Source organism: Peromyscus leucopus, chromosome 22 (assembly GCF_004664715.2).
Source record: "Peromyscus leucopus breed LL Stock chromosome 22, UCI_PerLeu_2.1, whole genome shotgun sequence".
NCBI lineage: Eukaryota > Metazoa > Chordata > Mammalia > Rodentia > Cricetidae > Peromyscus > Peromyscus leucopus.
Window position 1 is genome coordinate 8,606,460 of NC_051081.1, and position 21,025 is coordinate 8,627,484.

Consider the following 21,025-nt stretch of genomic DNA (forward strand, 5'->3'; position numbering starts at 1 on the left):
AGTCTGGGACTTCAGTTCCAGGGAATAAAATAGCATCTTCTGATATTCCAGGGTACCAAGCACACAGGAAGCGCACTGCTGCACATGTAGGAAAAACTCCCACAATGGTGAAATAAAATAGGTAAATCTAATGTGGGTGTCAGTGACATGGTAATTCTGGAGAATATCTTATTGTTGAAACAATTATTTCATGGCCATGGAAGCAATAGCTGGCATGGTCAGGTCCCAAGGATAAATCATTCCGAGTGTCTGCATCACTACTAGAGAATGACAGGGCCCTTTGATAGCAATCTGTGAGATCCAGTGAATGGAGGCTTTCTTCATGATCATGGGCAAAGAAAACCTTTTCTGAAGTTTAAGGGTTTCTTTTCATAACTGAATTTTTAGTGGAGTACTCCTGCTATGTGTATTTTATCCATCCATTGTGCAATTGTACTTCCTTATTGGTGTGTTTTAATTATTTTGGCAGAAAATGGACACACTTAAACATGAGTGTGAGAAACTCATGGATTTTTACCTCATCCCTAATCTTTGAGGTTTCCTATCAAGCGCTACATGTGTTTCCTCTGCTTGAACCTACTTGGGACCTGTTTCTACCCCAAAGTCCTGTTTTTGTTTTTTCCCTTTGGGGCAAGAGATTGGAATGTACATAATAAATAAGGTACCATCTTTATGGAAAAGGCAGTTGCCAAATACAGGGTGTGCGAGGCAGTGAGTGAGTGCATTCCAAATCCCAGAGCATGTGTTCTTACAATGCAGTGAAATGCCAAAACAGAACAGGTTCATTCCAGAGAGTATGGATATGTTAAGAGTTTTTGTTTTTAAATTTGTTGTTGTTGTTTATTTTGCTTCCTTGTTTGTTTTGTTTTTTTGAAACAGGGTTTCTTTGGGTACTATTATCTGTCCTGGAGCTAGTTCTCTGGACCAGGCTAGCTAGCTTCCACTTAGTGATCACGATTAAAAATGCCTGCCACCATGCCGGGCTTTTTTGTTTCGTTTTGGGTCAGGGTGTCACCACGTAGCCCTGAATGTCTTTCACAGAAGTTCGCTTTCTAGAGTGTGGGAAGTCAGGGGTTGCACCTGAACTTTCCTAAAATGTTTTGATACTTATCGCTGAGTCAGTAGAGTTCTCCAATCAGGGACCATAGTACTAAAAGGAATGAACTGTCCAATCGGGAGCACGGATAGTCGCAGCGTGCGTCCCGGAAGTCTTTTTAATGCTTTGCTTAGTAACGGGGATCCTTGTGAGGACCTGTTTTGGGAGACTTTGTGTTCTGCCGACTACAGGCATCTTTGGAAGGAAACCCAAACACATCAGAAGCCAGGAATGGTGAGTGTGCCTTGGGCTCCTGGAATCTTGGGTGTCGGGGTTGGCACACCAGCTTTTTTTAAGTCGCCAGCACCTGGCGTTTCTCCTGGTGCCTGCAGTCCAGTGGAAATTGGAAACTGGGCCAGCCGTGCCTATGCCCACGCCTACGTGCTCTTGAAGTGTGCACCCCACAGGCAGCCTTGCGCCCCAAGCAGCCCAGTTTTCTCTCCTGGTGAAGCTGCTTGCTCGCAGTCCCCAGCCCTGTTGGGTGATTACTTTCCGTGTACCTGCGCCTACACAGACCTGCAGCACTGGCGGGCGGGTTGGTATTGCTGAGTCCAGACTGTGCTCTGTAGAGACGTGGGTGTTCTGTGCAGTTTACCTTCTGTTGTGTTTCTGTTTGCGCTGATTTTTTCCCCCATTATCACGTCGGATTTCATTTCTGTCTTCTTCCTTCCCCTCTCTCATCTGGTCTGCCTCAGAATAGTTCCCCCTTGCTTCGTGGTGTTCAAGAAGTTTCCCACAGAGCTGTATGTCTACTCCTTAACACCTCATTCAATATGGTTTTTGCATTTTCCCCTTTGTTTTCTTGTTTGTTTTAGTTTTTTAAAAAAGTTATTTTAGATGTATTCGTTTTATTTTGTGTGTGTGTTTTGCTTGCATATATGTCTATATCATGCGCATGCTTGGTGGTGTCTTTGGATTTCATGGAACTGGAATTTCAGATGGATGAGAACCACCTTGTGGGTGATAGGAACCGTACAAGTGCTCTTAACCACCGAGCCACCTCTTTAGCCCCCCTTCTTGCTTTAGTTTTACAAAATGATACTGTGTGAGAATTTTTTCTTGTTCTCCTGACTGCAGTTGTTCCATCTAATTGCCTGCAGATTTCATGATGTCATTTTTTAAACAGCCGAATAGTACTCCATTGTGTAACTATACTATATTTTCTTTATTCATTCTTCTGTTGAAGGACATCTATGCTGTTTCCAGTTTCTGGCTATTATGATAGAGCAGCAATGAATATTGTTGAGCAAGTGTCCTTGTGGTATGATGGAGCATCCTTTGGGTTTATGCCCAAGAGTGGTATAGCTGGATTTTGAGGTACATCAAGTCCCAACTTTCTGAGGAACTGCCATATTGATTTCTGTAGTGGCTGTATAAGTTTGCACTCCCTCTAGCAAAGGATGAGTGTTCCACTTATTCCACATCCTCGCTGATGTGAACTATTACTTGTGTTACCCATTTTAGCTATTCTGACAGGTGCAAGATGGAGTCTCACAGTACTTTTGATTTGTGTTTCCGTGATGGCTAAGGAGGTTTTTCCTCAGTCACTTGAGTTTCTTCTATTGACAATTCTCTTTTCAGATCTGATCCCCATTTTTAAATTGGATTATTTATTTTTTTAATAATCTAGTTTCTTGATTTCTTTATATATTTTGGGTATTAGTCTTACGTTGGGTATGGAGCTGGTAAAAATCTTTTCCCATTCTACAGAACGATTCTCTGAATGATGGTGTACTTTGCCATACAGAAGTTTTTGTTTCATGGGGCCCCATTTATTAATTGTTGATCTCAGTGCCTGTGCTATAGGTTCTGTTTAGGAAGTTGTCTCCTGTGCTGATGTGTTCAAGACTATTCCCTACTTTCTCCTCTATCAGGTTCAGTGTATCTTGCATCTTTTGAGGACTTTGATCTACTTTTTTTTTTTTATCACAAAAACTATAGTTTTGTGAAGGGTGGTAACTATGAACTGTTTGCATTCTTCTACACACAGACATCCAGTTTGTCCAGCACCATTTGTTGAAGATGTTGTTCTTTTTTCCAGTGGGTGTTTCTGTCTTCTTTATAAAAAATTGGGTGTCCATAGGTGTGTGGATTTTTGTCTTGATCTTCAATTTTATTCCATTGGTCAGCTGGTCTGTTTTTAGGGCAACATCATGCAGTTTTCACTACAATACCTTTGTAGTACAACTTGAAATTAGGAATATTGGGACCCCCCCCACACACACACACAGCAGTTCTTTTATTGTTTAGAATTGTTTTAGCTATCCTGGGTGTTTTTTTTTTTCCCCAGATGAAGTTGCAAATTTGTCCTTTCCAGGTCTGTGTTTTGGAATTTTGATGGAGATTGCATTGAATCTACAGATCGCTTTTGGAAGGATGGCCATTTTTACTATGTTAATACTACTTACTGATCCATGAGCACAAGAGAGCTTTCCATCTTCTGATATCATTTTCAATTTCTTTCTTTAAAGACTTGACGTTTTTATCATACATGTCTTTCACTTGCTTGGTTAGTTACCTCAAGATATTTTATATTATTCGAGACTATTGTGGAAATGTTGTTTTTCTGATTTTTTTTCCCCTCAGTCCATTAGTCATTCTTATATAGGAGAACTACTGATTATTTTGAGTTAATTTAATATCCAGCTACTTTTTCTGAAAGTGTTTATCAGTTATAGAAGTTCCCCAGTGGAATTTTTAGGGTCACTTATGTATACTACGATGTCATCAACAAATAAAGATACTTTGACTTCTTCCTTTCCAGTTTGTATCCCTTTGATCTCTTTTAGTTGTCTTATTGCTCTAGCTAAGTCTGCAAGTACTATATTAAATACATATGGAGAGAGTGGACTACCTTGTCTTGTTCCTGATTTTAGTGGAATTGCTGTATGTTTCCTTCCATTTAATGTGATGTTGGTTATAGGCTTGCTGTAAACTGCCTTTATTTTGTTTAGGTATGACCCATGTATACCTATTTACTCCTGGACTTTTACCATGAAGGGGTGTTGGATTTTGTCATAGGGACTTTTCTGCATGTAATGAGATGATCATTTGTTTTTTTTTCCCTTTCATTTCTTTATATGATGGAGTACATTTATTTTGTGTGTTGAATCATCCATGCATCTTTGGGATGAAGCCTACTTGATCATGGTGGATGGTCTTTTTTTTGATGTGTTCTTGGATTTGGTTTGCAAGTATTTTATTGAGTTTTTTTTTTTTCTCGGAGCTGAGGACCGAACCCAGGGCCTTGCACTTGTAGACAAGCACTCTACCACTGAGCTAAATCCCCAGCCCCTTTATTGAATATTTTTGCATTCATGTAAAAGTGAAATTGGGCCGGGCGGTGGTGGCGCACGCCTTTAATCCCAGCACTCGGGAGGCAGAGGCAGGCGGATCTCTGTGAGTTCGAGGCCAGCCTGGACTACCAAGTGAGCTCCAGGAAAAGGCGCAAAGCTACACAGAGAAACCCTGTCTCGAAAAACCAAAAAAAAAAAAAAAAAAAAAAGTGAAATTGGTCTGTAATTCTTTCTTTGTTGGGTCTTATGTGGTCTGTCTATCACGGGAACTGTGTTAACTGTAATAAAATGAATTGGGCAGGATTCCTTTTTCTCTTTTGTGGAATAATTTGAGGAGTATTGGCATTAACTCTTCTTTGGAAGTCTGGTAGAATTCTGCATTAAAACCCTTTGGCCTTGGGCTTTTTTTTTTTTTTTTTTTTGTTGTTTGGTAGACATTTAATGACTCCTATTTCTCGAAGGGTTATAGGTCTATATACATTGTTTATCTGATCTTGGTTTAACTTTGGTAAAGTAGCTATTGAGAAAACTCTCTGTATCTTTTAGATTTTCCAGTTTGGTGAGTACAGGTTTTTAAAGTATGTCCTTATGAGTCTCTGGATTTCCTTGGTGTTTGTTATGCCTCCTTTGTATTTCTGGTTTTGTTAATTTGGATATTCTATCTCTGCCTTTTAGTTTATATAAGGTTTGTCTATCTTGTTGATTTTTCTCAACCAACTCTGTTTCATTGATTCTTTGTGTTGTTCTCTTTGTTTCTGTTTTATCGATTTCAGCTCACAATTTGATTATTTCCTGTTGTGTACTTCTCTTGAGTGTGTTTGTTTCTATTTGTACTAGAGCTTTCATATGTGCTGACAAGTTGGTAGTATGAGATCTTCCAGTATTTTTATATAGACACCTAGTGCTATGAATTAACCTCTTAGAATTGCTTTCATTGAGCCCTGTAAGTTTGGGTATGCCATGTATTCATTTTCATTGAACTCTAGAATGTCTTTTATTTCTTTCTTTACTTCTGTCTTGACCTGTTTTTCATCTAGTAGAGAGTTGTTGAGTTTTCATTAGTTTTAGGCTTTCTGTTGTTTTGTTGTTGTTGACATCCAGCTATGTTGGTGGGATAGGATTCAAGGAGTTATTTTGTATCTGTTGAGTCTTGCTTTGTGTGGAAGTATGTGGTCAATTTTAGAGAATGTTTCCTGAGGTGCAGAGAAGAAGTTTTATTCTTTTGTGTTAGGGTGAAATGCCCCGTAAATATCTGTTAGGTCCATTTGGTTTATAATGTCTATTGGCTCTAGTATTTCTCAGTTTAGTTTTTGCCTGAGTGACCTGTCTATTGGTAAGAATGGGGTATTGAAGTCTCCCACTATCAGTGTGTGAGAGTCAGTGGGTGATTTAAGCTGTAGAAATGTTTCTTTTTACAAACTTTGGTACCCTTGTGTTTGGGACATAGATATTAAGAATTGAAATGTCATCTTGTTAGATTTTTTCCTTTGATGAGTATGAAGTTTCCTTCCCTATCTCTTTTGATTAGTTTAGGTTTGAAGTCTACTTTATTATATACTAAAATGGCTACACCAGCTTGCTTCTTAGGTCCTTTCACTTGGAATTTCTTTTTCCAACCCTTTATCCTGAGGTGATGTCAGTGCTTGATATCGAGGTGTGTTTCTTGGAGGCAACGAAAGGATGGATCCTGGTTTTTCACCCATTTTGTTAGTCTGTGTCTCTTTACTGGGATCTTGAGACGATTGACATTGAGAGATGTCAATGACCAATGGTTGCTGATTCTTGTTATTTTGTTGTTGTTGTTGTTGTTGTTGGTAGTGTGTCTGTGTGTGTGCTTCCCTTCTTTTGATTTTGCTGGTCTGAGATTTATTCCCTGTGTTTTCCTGGGTATAGTTAACTTCCATAGTTTGGAGTTTTCCTCCTAGACCTTCTGTATGGCTGGGTTTGTAGATCAGTATTGTTGATGGTGGCTTTATCAAGGAATATTTTCTTTTCTCCATCTATGGTATTTGTGGGGCGTTTACCCACCACCCCCACAGTTCCCCAGAGTTTTCTTGAGTGCGAGAAGCAGGAAATATTAGATAGAAGGATTTATAGCAGAGAATCTTGTGGAGATAAACAGATAGAAAAATAAAGGATAGCCTCGAGAGGGCCTGGAACCTATTCCAACGAAGCCTGACTATCTCTGCCCCAGGGTTTTTATAGAGATGCCAGGGGGTGGAGCCAAAGACCTCCTCCCCCAGCACAGCCAAGTGCAGACCATCTCAGACACCTGCACTCAGCCCCGTGGTCCTGATCATCCTCTATGCGGACCTGCTAGGTAAAGCCATGAGGAACCCGAAAATGGGCTCCCACAGGTATTTAACAGATTTTCTGGATATAATACTCTGCACCGTCATCTGTGGTCTCTTAGAGTCTACAACACATCTGTCCAGGCTCTTTTGGCTTTACAGTTTCCGTTGAGAAATCAGTCATTTTAATAGTCTTTCTTTATTCAGTATGTTTAATGTTTTGATTATTATGTGGTGAGGGACTTTCTTTTCTGGTTCAATCTATTTTGTGTTCTGTATGCTTCTTATACCCTTATAGGCATGGCCTTGTTTAAGTTAAGATAATTTTTTTCTATGATTTTTTTGAAAATATTTTCTGTGCCTTTGAGGTGGGACTATTTTTCTTCCTCTATTTTTATTATTCTTAAGTTTGATTTCTTTCATAGTGTCTCAGATTTTCTGGATTTTTCGTGTCAGGAGTTTTTAGATTCAACATTTTTCTTTGATGGATGTATCCATTTCTTCTATCGTGTCTTCAAATTCCTCTGTAATTCTTGTTCCAATTCCTAAATTTTTCAGCTTTTTTTTTCATTCCCAGAATTCCCTCAGTTTGTGTTTTCTTTATTGCTTCTATTTTCATTTTCAAGTCTTGGACAGTAATTCATTTCATTCCACTGTTTGTGTTTTCTTGGATTTATTTAAGGGATTTATTCATTTCCATTTTTAGGACCTCTATCGTCTTCATATAGACAGTTTTAAAGTCTTTTTCTTCAGCTATGTTGGGATATTCAGGGCCTGCTGAGGTAGGATAGCTGGGCTGTAATGGAGACATATTGCCCTGGCTGTTAATGATTATGTTTTTATTCTGCTGTCTAGGCATTTAAGTTTGGGATATATTATAGGTCTAGGTACTGATTTATGAATTTGTCTTTGTTGGGTGGGTGTTTTGTTCCTTGGTGTATGATTCCCCTTAGGAATTATGTAGAGTCTGATGGCTGTGTGTTGCCTGTGGAAATTTTCTTTGGACCTGATAGTTGTGGCCACTGGGGATTCCAGGTAAAATGTGTTTCTGGGTGTTGGAGCTGATGCTTAAGAATGGGGGGATAAGTGAGGGATCTGAAGGGGTTCTCAGGAAGGAGGAGAGCAGAGTGTTCAACCAGGATCTGCTTATCTGTCTCCTTGGAATGGGGGGAGACAGTGAAGAGAGGTCACCCCAGAGGCTGTGCTCTAGCACTAGGGATGAGACTTGGGGTTTGGATCTTGAGGAACAGGAGAGAGGAAGATCTATAGACAGTCTATCTGCTTTCTGGACAGAAGAGGTCTGTGGGTTAGCAGAGAATGCCTGCTGGAGTTGGGGGGGGGTGTAGATATTTGAGACTAGTAGTTGCTTTTTAGTTTAATTGTAGATTCAGCAATCTACTCTTTTATCATATCATTTCTCTTAACCACATCTCCCCTCCCCCCGCCATTTTTTTAGATAAGAAAGGCTAGAGGAAAAGAAAGAAATCCCTTAATCTAACCTCCTTTGTTTAGTTTCCTCCCTGACCATGACATATATCAACTTCAACCAACCCTCCACCCCAAACAATGGCAAACATCCAAAACCCACCAAACAACCAAAAACAACCCCCCAACCTCTCGTGAAAGTAGGCATCATGTTCTTAAAATTACTTCGTGTTGTTTGTGTGTGATGACATCTTTAGGGGACTCTGAAAGTTGGAATAATGGTCCAGTCCTGAGAGAGCTAGCTATATCATTTGATATCCAGTCTCTGTGTGATGGGAAAGTGCAAGGTTATCCAAAGTTATAGCTGGAATAGTATTTGAGGCTGACCATCTCAGCTAACCACTTTGAAGTTGTCCTGAGCAGTTTGTAGTCTAAAGCTGATCTTTGGGTGGTGGTTATCATCTTAGTGGTATTACCACAATCTAGGTTGATTCATCATTGCAGGCCCCAGCATCTTCTTGGAGACTTTTCAAAGGTTATTGATAGGAATGGTCATAGTTTACTGCTGAAAACTTCAACATTTTAAATGTTATATGCAGCAGATCTCTGAGAGGTTAAAGGACCACAATTTGTTAATACATTCAGGGTACACAAAATAAGTTTCTATTTACCTGTTTCAAACTCGAACCTGAAAACATGTATAGGAAGCTAGATGAATCTCATCTCTAGAATCATTTAGTATTCTATATGACCACCAATATCGCAACAGAAAGTTTATATATACATAATAATTCTATAGATTTTGACATAATACTTATACCTTAAGAAAGGTTTTAAAGAGTCAATGAAAACCAGAGGATGATGAGATTAGTGGCAATAGAATAGTATCTTAATTCTGTTTTCTTCTGTCTCATACCAGGTGGGTCTTTTGACATGAGACTGAGATTTTGGATTTTCTTTTAACAAACATGTGTGACTTTAGAGAAGGAGAGAGCCAAGCTCCAACTCCAAAGCCAGCTCTAATTTTTAAATGAACTGCAATCACAGAAGGACCATTTGCTTTTTCTGTTTGTAGAGAGCAGCAGAAAGAAGCATGTGGGAAGATTTATGAAATTCTGCCCTGTTGGAGATGAGCTCTACTGTTAGGCCAATTTACTCTTTCTCTTGGGACATTTTCTCTTGATGATTTTGTGCTGCTTCTTCAGATGTCTCACTTGTCCAGTAGTTTCCTGATTCTTTAGTTGGATGCTTTCACTCTTCTAAAAAGACAAAAACAAAACCCCACCATAAGCCTAACTTTGGGGAGTTCCTTTTTTTTGGGCAGGTTATATCTTTGTTAAGGCAAAATGATTTTTGGCAACAGAAAAAGTATTATCTTTTAACTTAAAAAATTCGAAAATTTGAAAAACAATTTGAAACATTGAAACTAAAGATACCTTAGTATGTGTGAATAAGTGTACTTATGTTCTCCTTTCTTTTTATATACAAATTCAAAGTTTAAGTGTATTATATTTATATCACAAAGGACATTTATTTTTAAATTCAGCCTGCCTTTCTAGTAATCATGTAGGGAGGTTTTATTATAATAAATAATAATTTATAAATATTGTATATGATTTCTCTAGTATGCAAACATACCATTTAGTAGCTGTATCTGAATTTTGTCCCTGGGTGGTGGGATCAAAGGCGTTCATCACCACCTTGTTCATTGTAATTAGAATTATGAAAACAGCTGACTTATAGAGAACCATCTGTCTCTGTTGGGATAAAAGGAATATCAAGGCCCTGCTCTAATATTTTATCTCCACTCCAAATCAATCTTTCAGGTATTTAGATATTCAGAAAACATTCTTGAAATGTAGTTACCCTTTGAACTTACTTAAAATATTTTAAATCTCTTAACTGGATTTTTCATACCAAACAACAAAAATATCCTTTTTATTTAATAAGAGAAAACTTGAAACCTGGTGACCAAGATGTTTAACATTCTAAGATGGAATTAAAACATGTGGCTTAAGAAAACTCATTTAGCCAGGCACTGGTGGCACACACCTTTAATCCCAGGGAGGCAGAGGCAGGTGGATGATCTCTTTGAGTTCCAGGAAAGGCTCCAAAGCTACACAGAGAAACCCTGTCTCAAAACAAACAAAAGAAAGAAAAGAAAAAGAAAGAAAGAAAGAAAGAAAGAAAGAAAGAAAGAAAGAAAGAAAGAAAGAAAGAAAAAGTCTCATGTTTCATTTTAGGCTAGCATGGCACGTGTGCCTTTGGTAAATTACTATTTGAAAATACTATTTTTTTCAGTTTATTTTTTCATACCTGATCAAATGAAAAGCATATGTTAGTCTTTCTAAGTTCAAGAAGTCTCTCCTGTTTGGATCTAATCCTTATTAATCTTGATGGTATCCATAGCTTTTCTTCTCCGGTGGAAACAAAAGCAAAACCTCTTCCCCAATGTAACACATACCCTGGTTTCCATTCTGAGGTCAACACATCCTTAAAATATACAGGGTGATTTAATTCAGCAGTTTTTTTCTACTAACCAGTGTCTCTCTGCAGCTGTCATTCCTTTCTCATTAGCATTTAAAAATTTAATGTTAGTAAAACACTGTGTAATCTCTGAGCAGGGTCTTTATTTTCTGTTTATAAGCATATCTTTTAAAGTGTGATTAGATCTTTCTATATCTGCTTGACCTGTAGGATTATGTGGCATACCTGTAATATGCTTTATATTGTAATATGCAAAAAACTGCTTCATTTTACTAGAGACATATGCTGGAGCATTTTCAGTCTTAATTTGTACAGGTGTCCTTTAATGGTCATAATTTCTAATAAATGTGTAATGACAGATTCAGCCTTTTCTGAACTTAAAGCAATTACTTATTGAAATCCTGAATGTGTATCTATGGTATGGTGCACATACTTTAATTTTCCAAACTCCAGAAAATGAAACACATTCAGTCACCAAATTTCATTTATTTGTATATCTTTTTGGGTTCCTTCCTGCAGGTAATGTAGTTTGGTTATACAAAAACAAGTATGACATTTTCTTATAATTTTCTTGGCTTGATGCCAAGTGATAGAAAAATGTTTCTTCAGACTTTTACTATTACCATAGTATTTCTTATGAAATTCTGAGAATTCTAGCACAATGCCTAACAGTAACTGGTCAGTTTCATTATTACCTTGTACTAGAGGGCTTGGTAGATCTGTATGGGATCTGATATGTGTTATCTAGAAGTGTTGGATTCTGTTTGAGGCTGGGGTGAAAACCCTGTAGCTCTGAGGGGTTGAGGAGCAACTAGTTGACTTTCTTCCTTAGCCAGCATCTCAGAAAGAGAAGAGCTTTTTCTGCCATTCCAATCCAAAAGGAACTGCCAAACAGAGTCTGTCTGTCCCTCTCTTATACTTCCTGTGCATTTCTCTATCCATCTTCCTGCCTCCCTCTTTACCCTCTGTGACTACTTCCTGTCAACTAGCTGCTGGCTCTGCCTCCTAACCTCAGGTTTTTATTTAATTCACACAGTCTCGGGATTCACAGTGTGATCAAATATCCCACAACAAAAGTTACTCGTTTTAGACTGACAAAATTGACTTGACAGTTTGTCTTACTCTGGGAAGTGTCTCATTCACAATTAGTGACCTGGTCATGCTAACGTGGGTCGATACCCTACTGACTCTTAACTGTATAATGTTGTGCGCAGACAGCAAAAGTTTTGAAGAGAAAAGGAGTAAATATTCCCCAATCAGGGGCTTACATTCTGAAGATGGGTGGAGCACAATTATTCCTTGAAAAGGGTAGCTTGGTGTTCCCCAGGCTTGAGGTCCATGAGCAGAGCCTTTTTCCACCCTGACTTCCCACGGATTTCACGTGGCAATGGACATTACACCTTGCAAGTGTTTCTTGTAATTTGTGTGCACAAAGCGTGGTGTTTCTTTTCTCTTTCTCCTTTTACTCATCTGTTTGCATTCACAAACTCACAGAGAAATTTGGAGGCAGTGACACTTTGTAACTCCTACACACATGAGAATACAAGAAGGAGGAGAAAATGGAAAGAGAGAAAAAAAAAACATTTGGGTTATTGTGAAAAGATGTATTTTGTTTTTAACTATCTCTTTGTCAGCCTGAGATTGTTGTTTCCAATGGAGGCCCAAGAAAAGTGTCAGATCCCTTGAGGCTGGAGTCACAGGCACTTGGGAGCCGGATGACTTGGTTTAGGAGCAGCAAACACTCTTGACTACAGAGCCATCTCTCTAGACCCAAGACAAACTTTATTATCATTTCATTTCTTAGGATATTCTGACTTGTGCAAGATGAATTCACAAAACAGATAGACTTTTGCCTCATCCCCAACCCTTGAAGTTTCCACTCATGCCCTATATTAAGTTTCTGTGTTTGACCCCCATGGGGCCTGGCCCAACCCTAAAGGCCTGTTTTTTTTTTTTTTTTTTGTTTTTTGTTTTTGTTTTTGTTTTTTTCCTTTTGGGGCCTGAGTTTAGAATTTACAGAGCAAACTCAAGACACTGTATTTGTGGTACAGAGCAAACTTAAAAAGCAGTATCTTTTTTGACAGGGCAGGTGGTGAGTACTGGGTCTATAAGGAAGGGAGTGGGTATACCTAAAAATCCCTGAACATGTTGTCTTCCAGTGCAATGAAATCTCAAATTGAAGTAGATTTTTACCGGAGTCCAAGGGTAAGTTATTTTTTATTTTAATGTTTTTGCATTTTTTTTTTTTGGTTGTTGTTTTATTGGTTCCTTGTTTGTTTTGAGACAGGGTTACTTTGGGTAGTCTTGGCTGTCCTGGAACTCATTCTCTAGAACAGGCTAGCCTGCAACTCAGTGATCTGCCTCTGCTTCAGGAGTTCTTGAATTAAAAATGCATGTTACTATACCAAGTTAATTTGTTTGGGTTTGAGCCAGAGTCTCACCATGTAGCCCCCAAATGGATTTGAATTCACAGAAGTCTGCCTTCCTCAAGAGTGCTTGCATTAATGGCTTGCAGTGAACCTGTTCCTACACTGATTTAGAGCTGCCATGCTGGTGATGCTGAGCTCAGAGTGGATTGTGAAGGGACTTGAATGGTCTGTGCAGTTTCCTTTGTCCTCTTTGACTTCTGTGTGTTCTGATTCATATTGTTTACCTCATCATCTTGGTTTCTGTGGAGATTTGAATCAGAATTGCCCCCATAGACTCATGTGTTTGAATGCTTTGCCATAGGGATTGGCACTCTTAGGTAGTATGGCCTTGTTGCAAGGTGTAACCTTGTTGGATGTCAGATGTAGTGTGTCACTGTGGAGCCAGGTTTTGAGGTCTGATATATGCTCAGGCCCTGCCCAATGTTACTGTCTCCTTCTGCTGTCCTCTGATCAAGATGTAGAACTCAGTTCCTTCTCCAGCACTATGTCTGCCTGCATGCTGCCCTGTTTTCTTCCATGATGATAATGGACTAAATATCTGAAAGGTAAACCAGCCCCAACTAAATGGTTTTTTTTATAACAGTTGCCATGTTCGTTGTTCTTCTTCATAGCAAAAACACAAAAACAAAACAAAACAAAAAACCCTAAGACAGTTTCCATTCTTGATCCTCTTCTCTCCTTCCTCTCTGTTCTTCAGAATTGTACCCTATGCCTCCTTGTGTTAGCAAACTTTCCCGCAGAACAGTGTCCCTTCCCCTGACACCTCATTCAATATTTTTCCATTTATCATTTTCTTGTTTTTAAAGGATAGTTGCAATATTTTTTTCTTTTTACTGTGAATGTACTTGCTCAAAATTAACTCTCTGAAGGAAGAGAGAATTTAAATTTGCTTTATGTTTTATTTGTTTGCAGTGATCTTTTTGAGGCCCTAATTGGAATTTGGAAAAGTATTGTAACTTTGCTGAATGTGCAAAGGTCAATGAGGCTGGCAAAGGCTTCCAGGGATTAGCATTATGTTTTTTCCCTGCCCCTCGTTTTGTTGTAGGCTGCTTTGAACAGAAGATTTTGGGAATGTAATTTTATAATCAGTAATTTCTAGGATTGTAATCTTTGAAAAAATACTAACATTTCATCTCTTTGTTTTATCCTCCAGATAGTTGGTTTTTGTATGTAATATAATTTCTTTTTTTTTTTTTTTTTTTTTTTGTTTTTCGAGACAGGGTTTCTCTGTGTAGCTTTGCGCCTTTCCTGGGACTCACTTGGTAGTCCAGGCTGGCCTTGAACTCACAGAGATCCGCCTGCCTCTGCCTCCCGAGTGCTGGGATTAAAGGCGTGTGCCACCACCGCCCGGCAGTAATATAATTTCTAACTATTGGTAAATCTGTAATAAGTTCATATGAGAGAAAGATGATTGTGCTTTCTACCTGTTAATCTCAATGGTGAGAGGAGAGAGACCACTTACCCAAGTCACCAACACCAACTTAATTAAAGCAAGCTTTTTATTTGTATACATGGGCTGCTTCTCCTTAAGGGGACATTCGTGAGGTCATCATTGGATATGAAGAAGACAAAGCTTTTATGGAACTCAGGGATAGAATCTTTCCAAATGGAGATTTGGTAGACAAAATAGGTAGGGCTACTGGACGTTGTGGGAACATTACTTTAACCATGTAAAGAAGTGTTACATTTGTTTTGGAATACTGCTTTAACTTTGTAAAGATGTGTTATATTTGTTTATGCTGCACTTCTTTAACGATGTAAAGATGTGTTGTTTTGCCTGCCTAAAGCACCTAATTGGTCTAATAAAAAGCCAAACGGCCAATAGCTAAGCAGTAGAGGGATTGGCAGGGCTGGGGAGCAGTGAGGATAAGTAGAAGGAGAAATCTAGGCTCAAGGGAGAACAGAATGGGGGAGAAAGAGGAGATGCCCAGGGTGAGCTAGCCAGGCAGCTGCCAGCCCACCAGACACAGAGGAAGCAGTAAAAGTAGGACATAAAGTATGAAAGAAAGGTGGAAAGCCCCGAGGCAAAATGTAGATGAAGAGAAACAGGTTAAAATAAGTTATAAGAGCCAGTGGGGCAAGCATAAGTTAAGGCCACACATTCATACCTAATAATAATTTCCATGTCATGATTTGGGAGTTGGTTGGTGGCCCAAGAGAAGGCCTGCTACAACTGGATGTCTTTGTTGGGATTTTATTGCTGTGAAGGGACACCATGACCATGGCCCCTCTTACAAAGGAAAGCATTTAATTGGGGATAGCTTACAGTGTCAGAGGTTTAGTTCACTGTTGCCATGGTCAGAAACATGGCAGCTTGTGGGCAGACATGGTGCTGGAGGCAGAGCTTAGAGTTTTACATCTTGATCTGCAGGCAGCAGGTGACTGTGTGCCATGGTGGGCATAGCTTGAGCATAAAAGACCTCAAGGCGGCTCTCCACACTGACAAACTTCCTTCAACACGTCCACACGTCCTACTAACGCCACTCGCTGTGGGCCAAGCACTTAATCACACCAGTCTATGGGGCCACACTTACTCAAACCACGGCATTTCACTCCCTGTCCCCCATAGGCTTGTAGCCATAACATAATGCAAAATGCATTTATTCCAACTCCAAAAGTCCCCATAGACTGTCAAAGTCTCAACAGTGTTTAGAAGTCCAAAATCTCTTCTGAGATTTGCATAAAATTCAGATCAAAAAAATACATCACATATTTCCAACATATAATGGCACAGGATATACATTAATTACTGTTCCAAAAGGTTGGGAAGGGAGCATAGTGAGGAAATACTGGATCAAAGCAAGACCAAAAGCCAGCTGGACAAACTTCAGACTCCCACATCCTCATGTCTGATGTCAAAATGCTCTTCGGGTCTCCAACTACGTTCATCTTTGTTGTCTGCAACACACTGTTGCCTCTTGGGCTGGTTTCACTCCCTGTTAGCAGCACTCCTTGGCAGGTATCCCATGGCTCTGGCATCTCCAGCATCTTGGTATCTCCAAGGCAATCCAGGGTCCACCTTCACAGCTTTACACAGTGACCTCTCTAGGCCTCCATTCAGGGTCATCCCTTAAACACACTTGTCCTCAGCAGATTTCCTTAGACATGGAGGAAGATTCCATAACCATTTTCTTCTGTCCTTGGCTCTAAAGCCAGAAAGAACCATGTGGCTCAACTGCCAAATTCTGCTGCTTACTGGGCCTGAACATGTCCCTCTCTTTCAGTTACATCTTCCTTAGCTTTCTGTTTTGATGGTTTCCTTCACTGCATAAGCTTCATTGTCCTGAAACTCACTCTGTAGACAAGGCTGGCATTGAACTCAAAGATCTGTCAGTCTCTTCCTCTGGAATGCTGGGATTAAAGGTGTGCACCACCACCACACTGGGCTCTGAGCTTTTCTTTATTTCCTTTTCACAAGTTGGAAACTTGGGTGGGTGGGATCTTGCCCTGAGGTCACTACTTCCTTTATTCCATTTGACATCTGTCTGTTCTTTAATCTGTTTATGTTATTGAACACCAGGTTTAGCTCCATTCCACTCCCTACTCTCTATTTTCTCCTCAAGTTGTACATTTTGTATCTTTTCTTGCTCAGCTTGCTTCTTTACATTATAGATCTTTATAAGCACGGCCACTAACAACCACATGACACAGTTCACAATAGGCTGTTTTGAAATCTCCTCTGCAAATGTAATTAATGCAAAGCACTTCACTTTAGTCTCAGGCAGACGCTTAGGACAAGAGTGAAAAGCAGCAACATTTTTCATCAAATATCAGGAGACTGGTCTCTAGGACACATAATATTCTATTCATCTGAAACTTCTTGAGCTAGGCCATCACAGTTCAGATCACCCTCAGCACCACTCTCTTGCATATCCATAGTAGGAGGGATCATTAAGCCCTAAGTCAAGCATTCAGTTGTTTTTCTAATCCATATTTCCCAAATCCATATTCCTCTAAACAAAAGCATGGTCTGACCTATCCCAGCAATATTCCACTCCTGGTACTAACTTGTGTCTTAGTTATGGTTTTATTGCAGTGAAGAGACAGCATGACCATGGGAACTCTTATAAAGGAAAATGTTTAGTTGATGCAAGGCTAAAGTTTCAGAGGTTTAGTCATTATAATTATATCAAGCAATATGGCAGCGTGCAAGCAGACATGGTATTGGAAAGGGGGCTGAGAGTTCTACATCTTGATCCACAGGCAGCACAATGAGACTCTGCTACACTAGGCATAGCTTGAATGTATAAGACCTCAAAACCCACTTCACACTGAAACACTTCCTCCAACAAGGCCACACCTACTCCTACAAGGCCACACCTTCTAGAGTACCACTCCATATGGGCCACACTTATTCAAACCACCACACAGGAGCAGAACATAAGCAAAATGAGTTAGTCATAATGGCCTCCTGAAAAAACATATGATTGTAAAATGGTAAGAACAACAGGTAGACACAACAAGGTAGCCATAGCAAGCCTTTTGAAATAGGGTTGCAAGATAGTTATTAACTTTTTGCAACACAGACATAATTACCTTTCTTGAAATAGGCAGTAGAAAAACCATTTGTAGTTAAGGCTACAGGTGTTATATAGCCCAGTCCCTGAGAAATAGAGGTTTAATAAAAACAAGCATGAGCCTAGTGTATCTTTACTATAAGATGGCTTTTGAAGCCTAAGATGGAGGCAGGTTGGTTCTTCATCCCTCTCCCCTTGTCTTATGTATTCCAGTCAAATCCTTGATAGTATCTTAACATTAATTATCTAGTGAGAAACAAAATTTGTAATGCATCAATAGATGCATTGCTCATTCCTAAATTATAACTGTTTGGTTTGCATAGATATAAGACATATTTTAAGGCCATGTAATCTTGGTATACCAATAGGTACTATAAATAGTCATTTTGTCCCATTTGCCAGGGACTTTCCTGGGGCCAAATATTCCACTCATTTATGGAAGACGGGGGATAACATATTCTCTTCTGTAACTACTTCCTGCTGAAATTAGGATGCTATTGTCATGTCCCACGAAGGCTGGAATATTAGCCAAAGGCCAGAAGACTTTAGGGAAATTGGGTATTTATCAGAAGCCGCTGGTTTGCTGACCCAGGTGATGAAGACACATGGAACAGTCATATTGACTGGACTGGTTTACATCAGCTTTCAGAAAGTCCACAGTTTTATGGTTTTGAAGAACTACCTGGGTCTGGCATGGTGTAGTTCACCTTTGGAGCAGTTTGTAGTTCACAATTTATTTTCTGATCGTGTCTACCATCTGAGTGGAACAGCTTTGCTAGAACAGATACAGACTAGGGAAAGAAGTTAAAGTAAAAGAACTTAAAGGAAACATTTATATTTGTAGCTTCTCCTTAGGAAGTAGGAGTATGCAAGGAAACATAGACTGTTGTCTATAGTTAGAAGACAACCAGAGGAAAGTTAAAATCTTAAGCATGTGACTGATAATAGTAGTCAGTTCTTTTTTTTTTTTTTTTTTTTGGTTTTTCGAGACAGGGTTTCTCTGTGTAGCTTTGCGCCTTTCCTGGAACTCACTTGGTAGCCCAGGCTGGCCTCGAACTCACAGAGATCCACCTGGCTCTGCCTCCCGAGTGCTGGGATTAAAGGCGTGTGCCACCACCGCCCGGCAGTAGTCAGTTCTTTACCAGTTTATCAGAACTCCATTGATTAATGTTAAAGCTTTGAACTTTTGAATTTTTAGTATAATAGTAGCATATAGTTATTTGTAATTTTATACCTTAATTCATTTTCTTAGATCCTCATAATTTATTTAGACTTTATATCCTTGGATGTTTATAATTTAAATTATTTTTAGACCTTTGTAATTCATATAAACCTTAAACTTTTTTTTCTGTTTTTTTTTATCATTAAATATACAGAAGTGGATAATTACTAAGAGCAATCTTTGCAAAACAAGTTCTTTTAAATAGTCAAAGTTACACCTGAAACTTGTTTTTTTTTTTTTTTTTTTTTTTTTTTAATATGAAGCCTTGTAGTATGAAAAACCTGTTTGTGAGTTTGCTTTTTTTAATCAGGTGACCTAATAGCTCTAGAAAAGTAAAGCCTGATTTTTATATGTGAAATGCATTGACCAGGAAACTGCTGCTAAATTGCTGAACTTAGAGTCATCAACACCATCAGAGATTTGAGAAGGATAAATTAGTGGGAAAATAATCCAAATGGCCGATTGATCAATTAAAACAACAGACTTACCTACTTAGACGGTTGCCCTAGGCTTGTGTTGTTTCAGTGGCTTCAGTGTGGGAAGTGGTTGTAGGTGTTTGGCTGTCATAGGAGACAGCAGTAAATCTTCAGCTACCACACAGGATAGCATCGGCCTTTGGCTGCAAGACCCAGGCCTGAGAGATTTTCCTGTAGAAGAGGAACCTGGGGGACTGAACTTACCTTGATGAGATAGATTGGAGCAGTCACCCCAACCATGCCCACAGTTTGTGCAGGGTCCTGGTGGCAAGATTGGCATGTGGTAGTTTTTTCCCCAGTGGTTAACATGATTACAATCCAGGTGGAGTCATCTTGCTCCTTCTGTCTTCTTTAGCGACATTAGGACTAGGATCTTGGGATCTCCATCTGTAATAGTAATCTTTTTTCCATTAAACATTTTAAATGCCATATTCAGAAGATCTCTGACAAGTTTTGAGCACTGTCTATTAAGTATACCTGATTTTAAATAAACCTTACTTGTTTTTAGTTACTTGTTCTAGGTTTAACCTTGAAAACATATATAGGAGGCTAAATAAAGCTTGTCCTTGTAAATGAATTAGATCTGTAAATGATTTGATCATTTATGAGGTGACTATTAATCTGTATGTCAATCATCTTTAAGAGTTTACAACAAGTTAGTAGCTTGTATAAGATTAGGATTCTACAGTTTTATCCCTGTTAAGTGTAGCCTTAAAAAGTTACAGTTCTTGAATTGAAGCTGTTTAGTACCAAAATTAATTTTTAAATTATAAATACAGTCCATAGGGAGACTGGCAACTTTACTTTCCTTGTCTTTTCTTAGTATACCATTGCAGAATATCCTCATTTCTTGTATGACTCAATTTATCAAAATAATAAGGTTAACAAAGTTAGCACAGACAAGGAGGCTAGACATACTTTTTTTTTTTGAGGCAGAGTGCTGGTCCTGTCCAATTTTTTGACCCCCAGTATCAGCAGGGCATCCTCAGGGTCCCAAGGAAGGTCAGAAAAAGAACTGGTAGCTCTAAATGAACTCCTAATTAACCAGAAAAACCCTGAGAGCCATGGGAAGTCTCCATTTGTTTTGGATGGGGGAATGTTGGATATCATCAGATCTCTCACCCACATCCCCAGATTGGATTTCCACAGAACCAGAAGAGAACCAGGAAGCCAGATGCCACAGAAAAATTGAAAAAGCTTCCATGACTTACAAGAGGATGCCTCCATGAAAAGTGAAAGTGCTTTCTGTTTCCCTTTTTTTGATGTGGCAGTTAGCTTAGGCAGTCCACTGAACTGAAGGCGTGCCTTGGGTTGGGGCCTTGAAATCTTCCCAAGGTGTATACTCAATAGGGAGCAGCTCCTCATTCTCAGAGGGCCAGAGGGAAGGCTATGGCTTCTGAATTTCTGAATTTGGGTTGGGGTTTTGATCTTGCTGGGGAACTCTATGTGTTAATAATCCCATAAATGGGAGAAGGACCACCAAGCTAAATCATCATGGCAATATGAATTAAAGGAAGCAATTAATTAATCCTAGCTTTTTTAAAATTGGTATACATGAGTTGCCTCTTCTCAGTGTGACATTCAAGAGGTCCCCATTGGATATGGGGAAGACAAAGCTTTTATGGAGCTCAACATGGGGTTTTCCAAATGGGGATTTGGCAGACGAAAAAGGAAGGATGGGGATTCTGCAGGAGAGGAACATAAGTAAAACAAGTTAGTCATAACGACCTCCTGAAACAAAGACATGATTGCAACATGGTTCTAACAACAGATAGTCATGACACTG

At 39.2% G+C, this 21,025-nt stretch overlaps 1 protein-coding gene across 1 annotated transcript in view; it reads left to right on the forward strand.

Annotated features, from left to right (window-relative positions):
* The first annotated feature begins 1,047 nt into the window (after positions 1–1,047).
* LOC114680839 (zinc finger protein 883-like) overlaps positions 1,048–21,025 on the forward strand; it is a 45,080-nt gene continuing 25,102 nt past the window's right edge. The window contains exon 1 of the mRNA XM_028854002.2: positions 1,048–1,330. Within this exon, the coding sequence (XP_028709835.1) occupies positions 1,160–1,330 (171 nt within the window). The 5' untranslated portion in view covers positions 1,048–1,159. The remainder of the gene's footprint in view (positions 1,331–21,025) is intronic.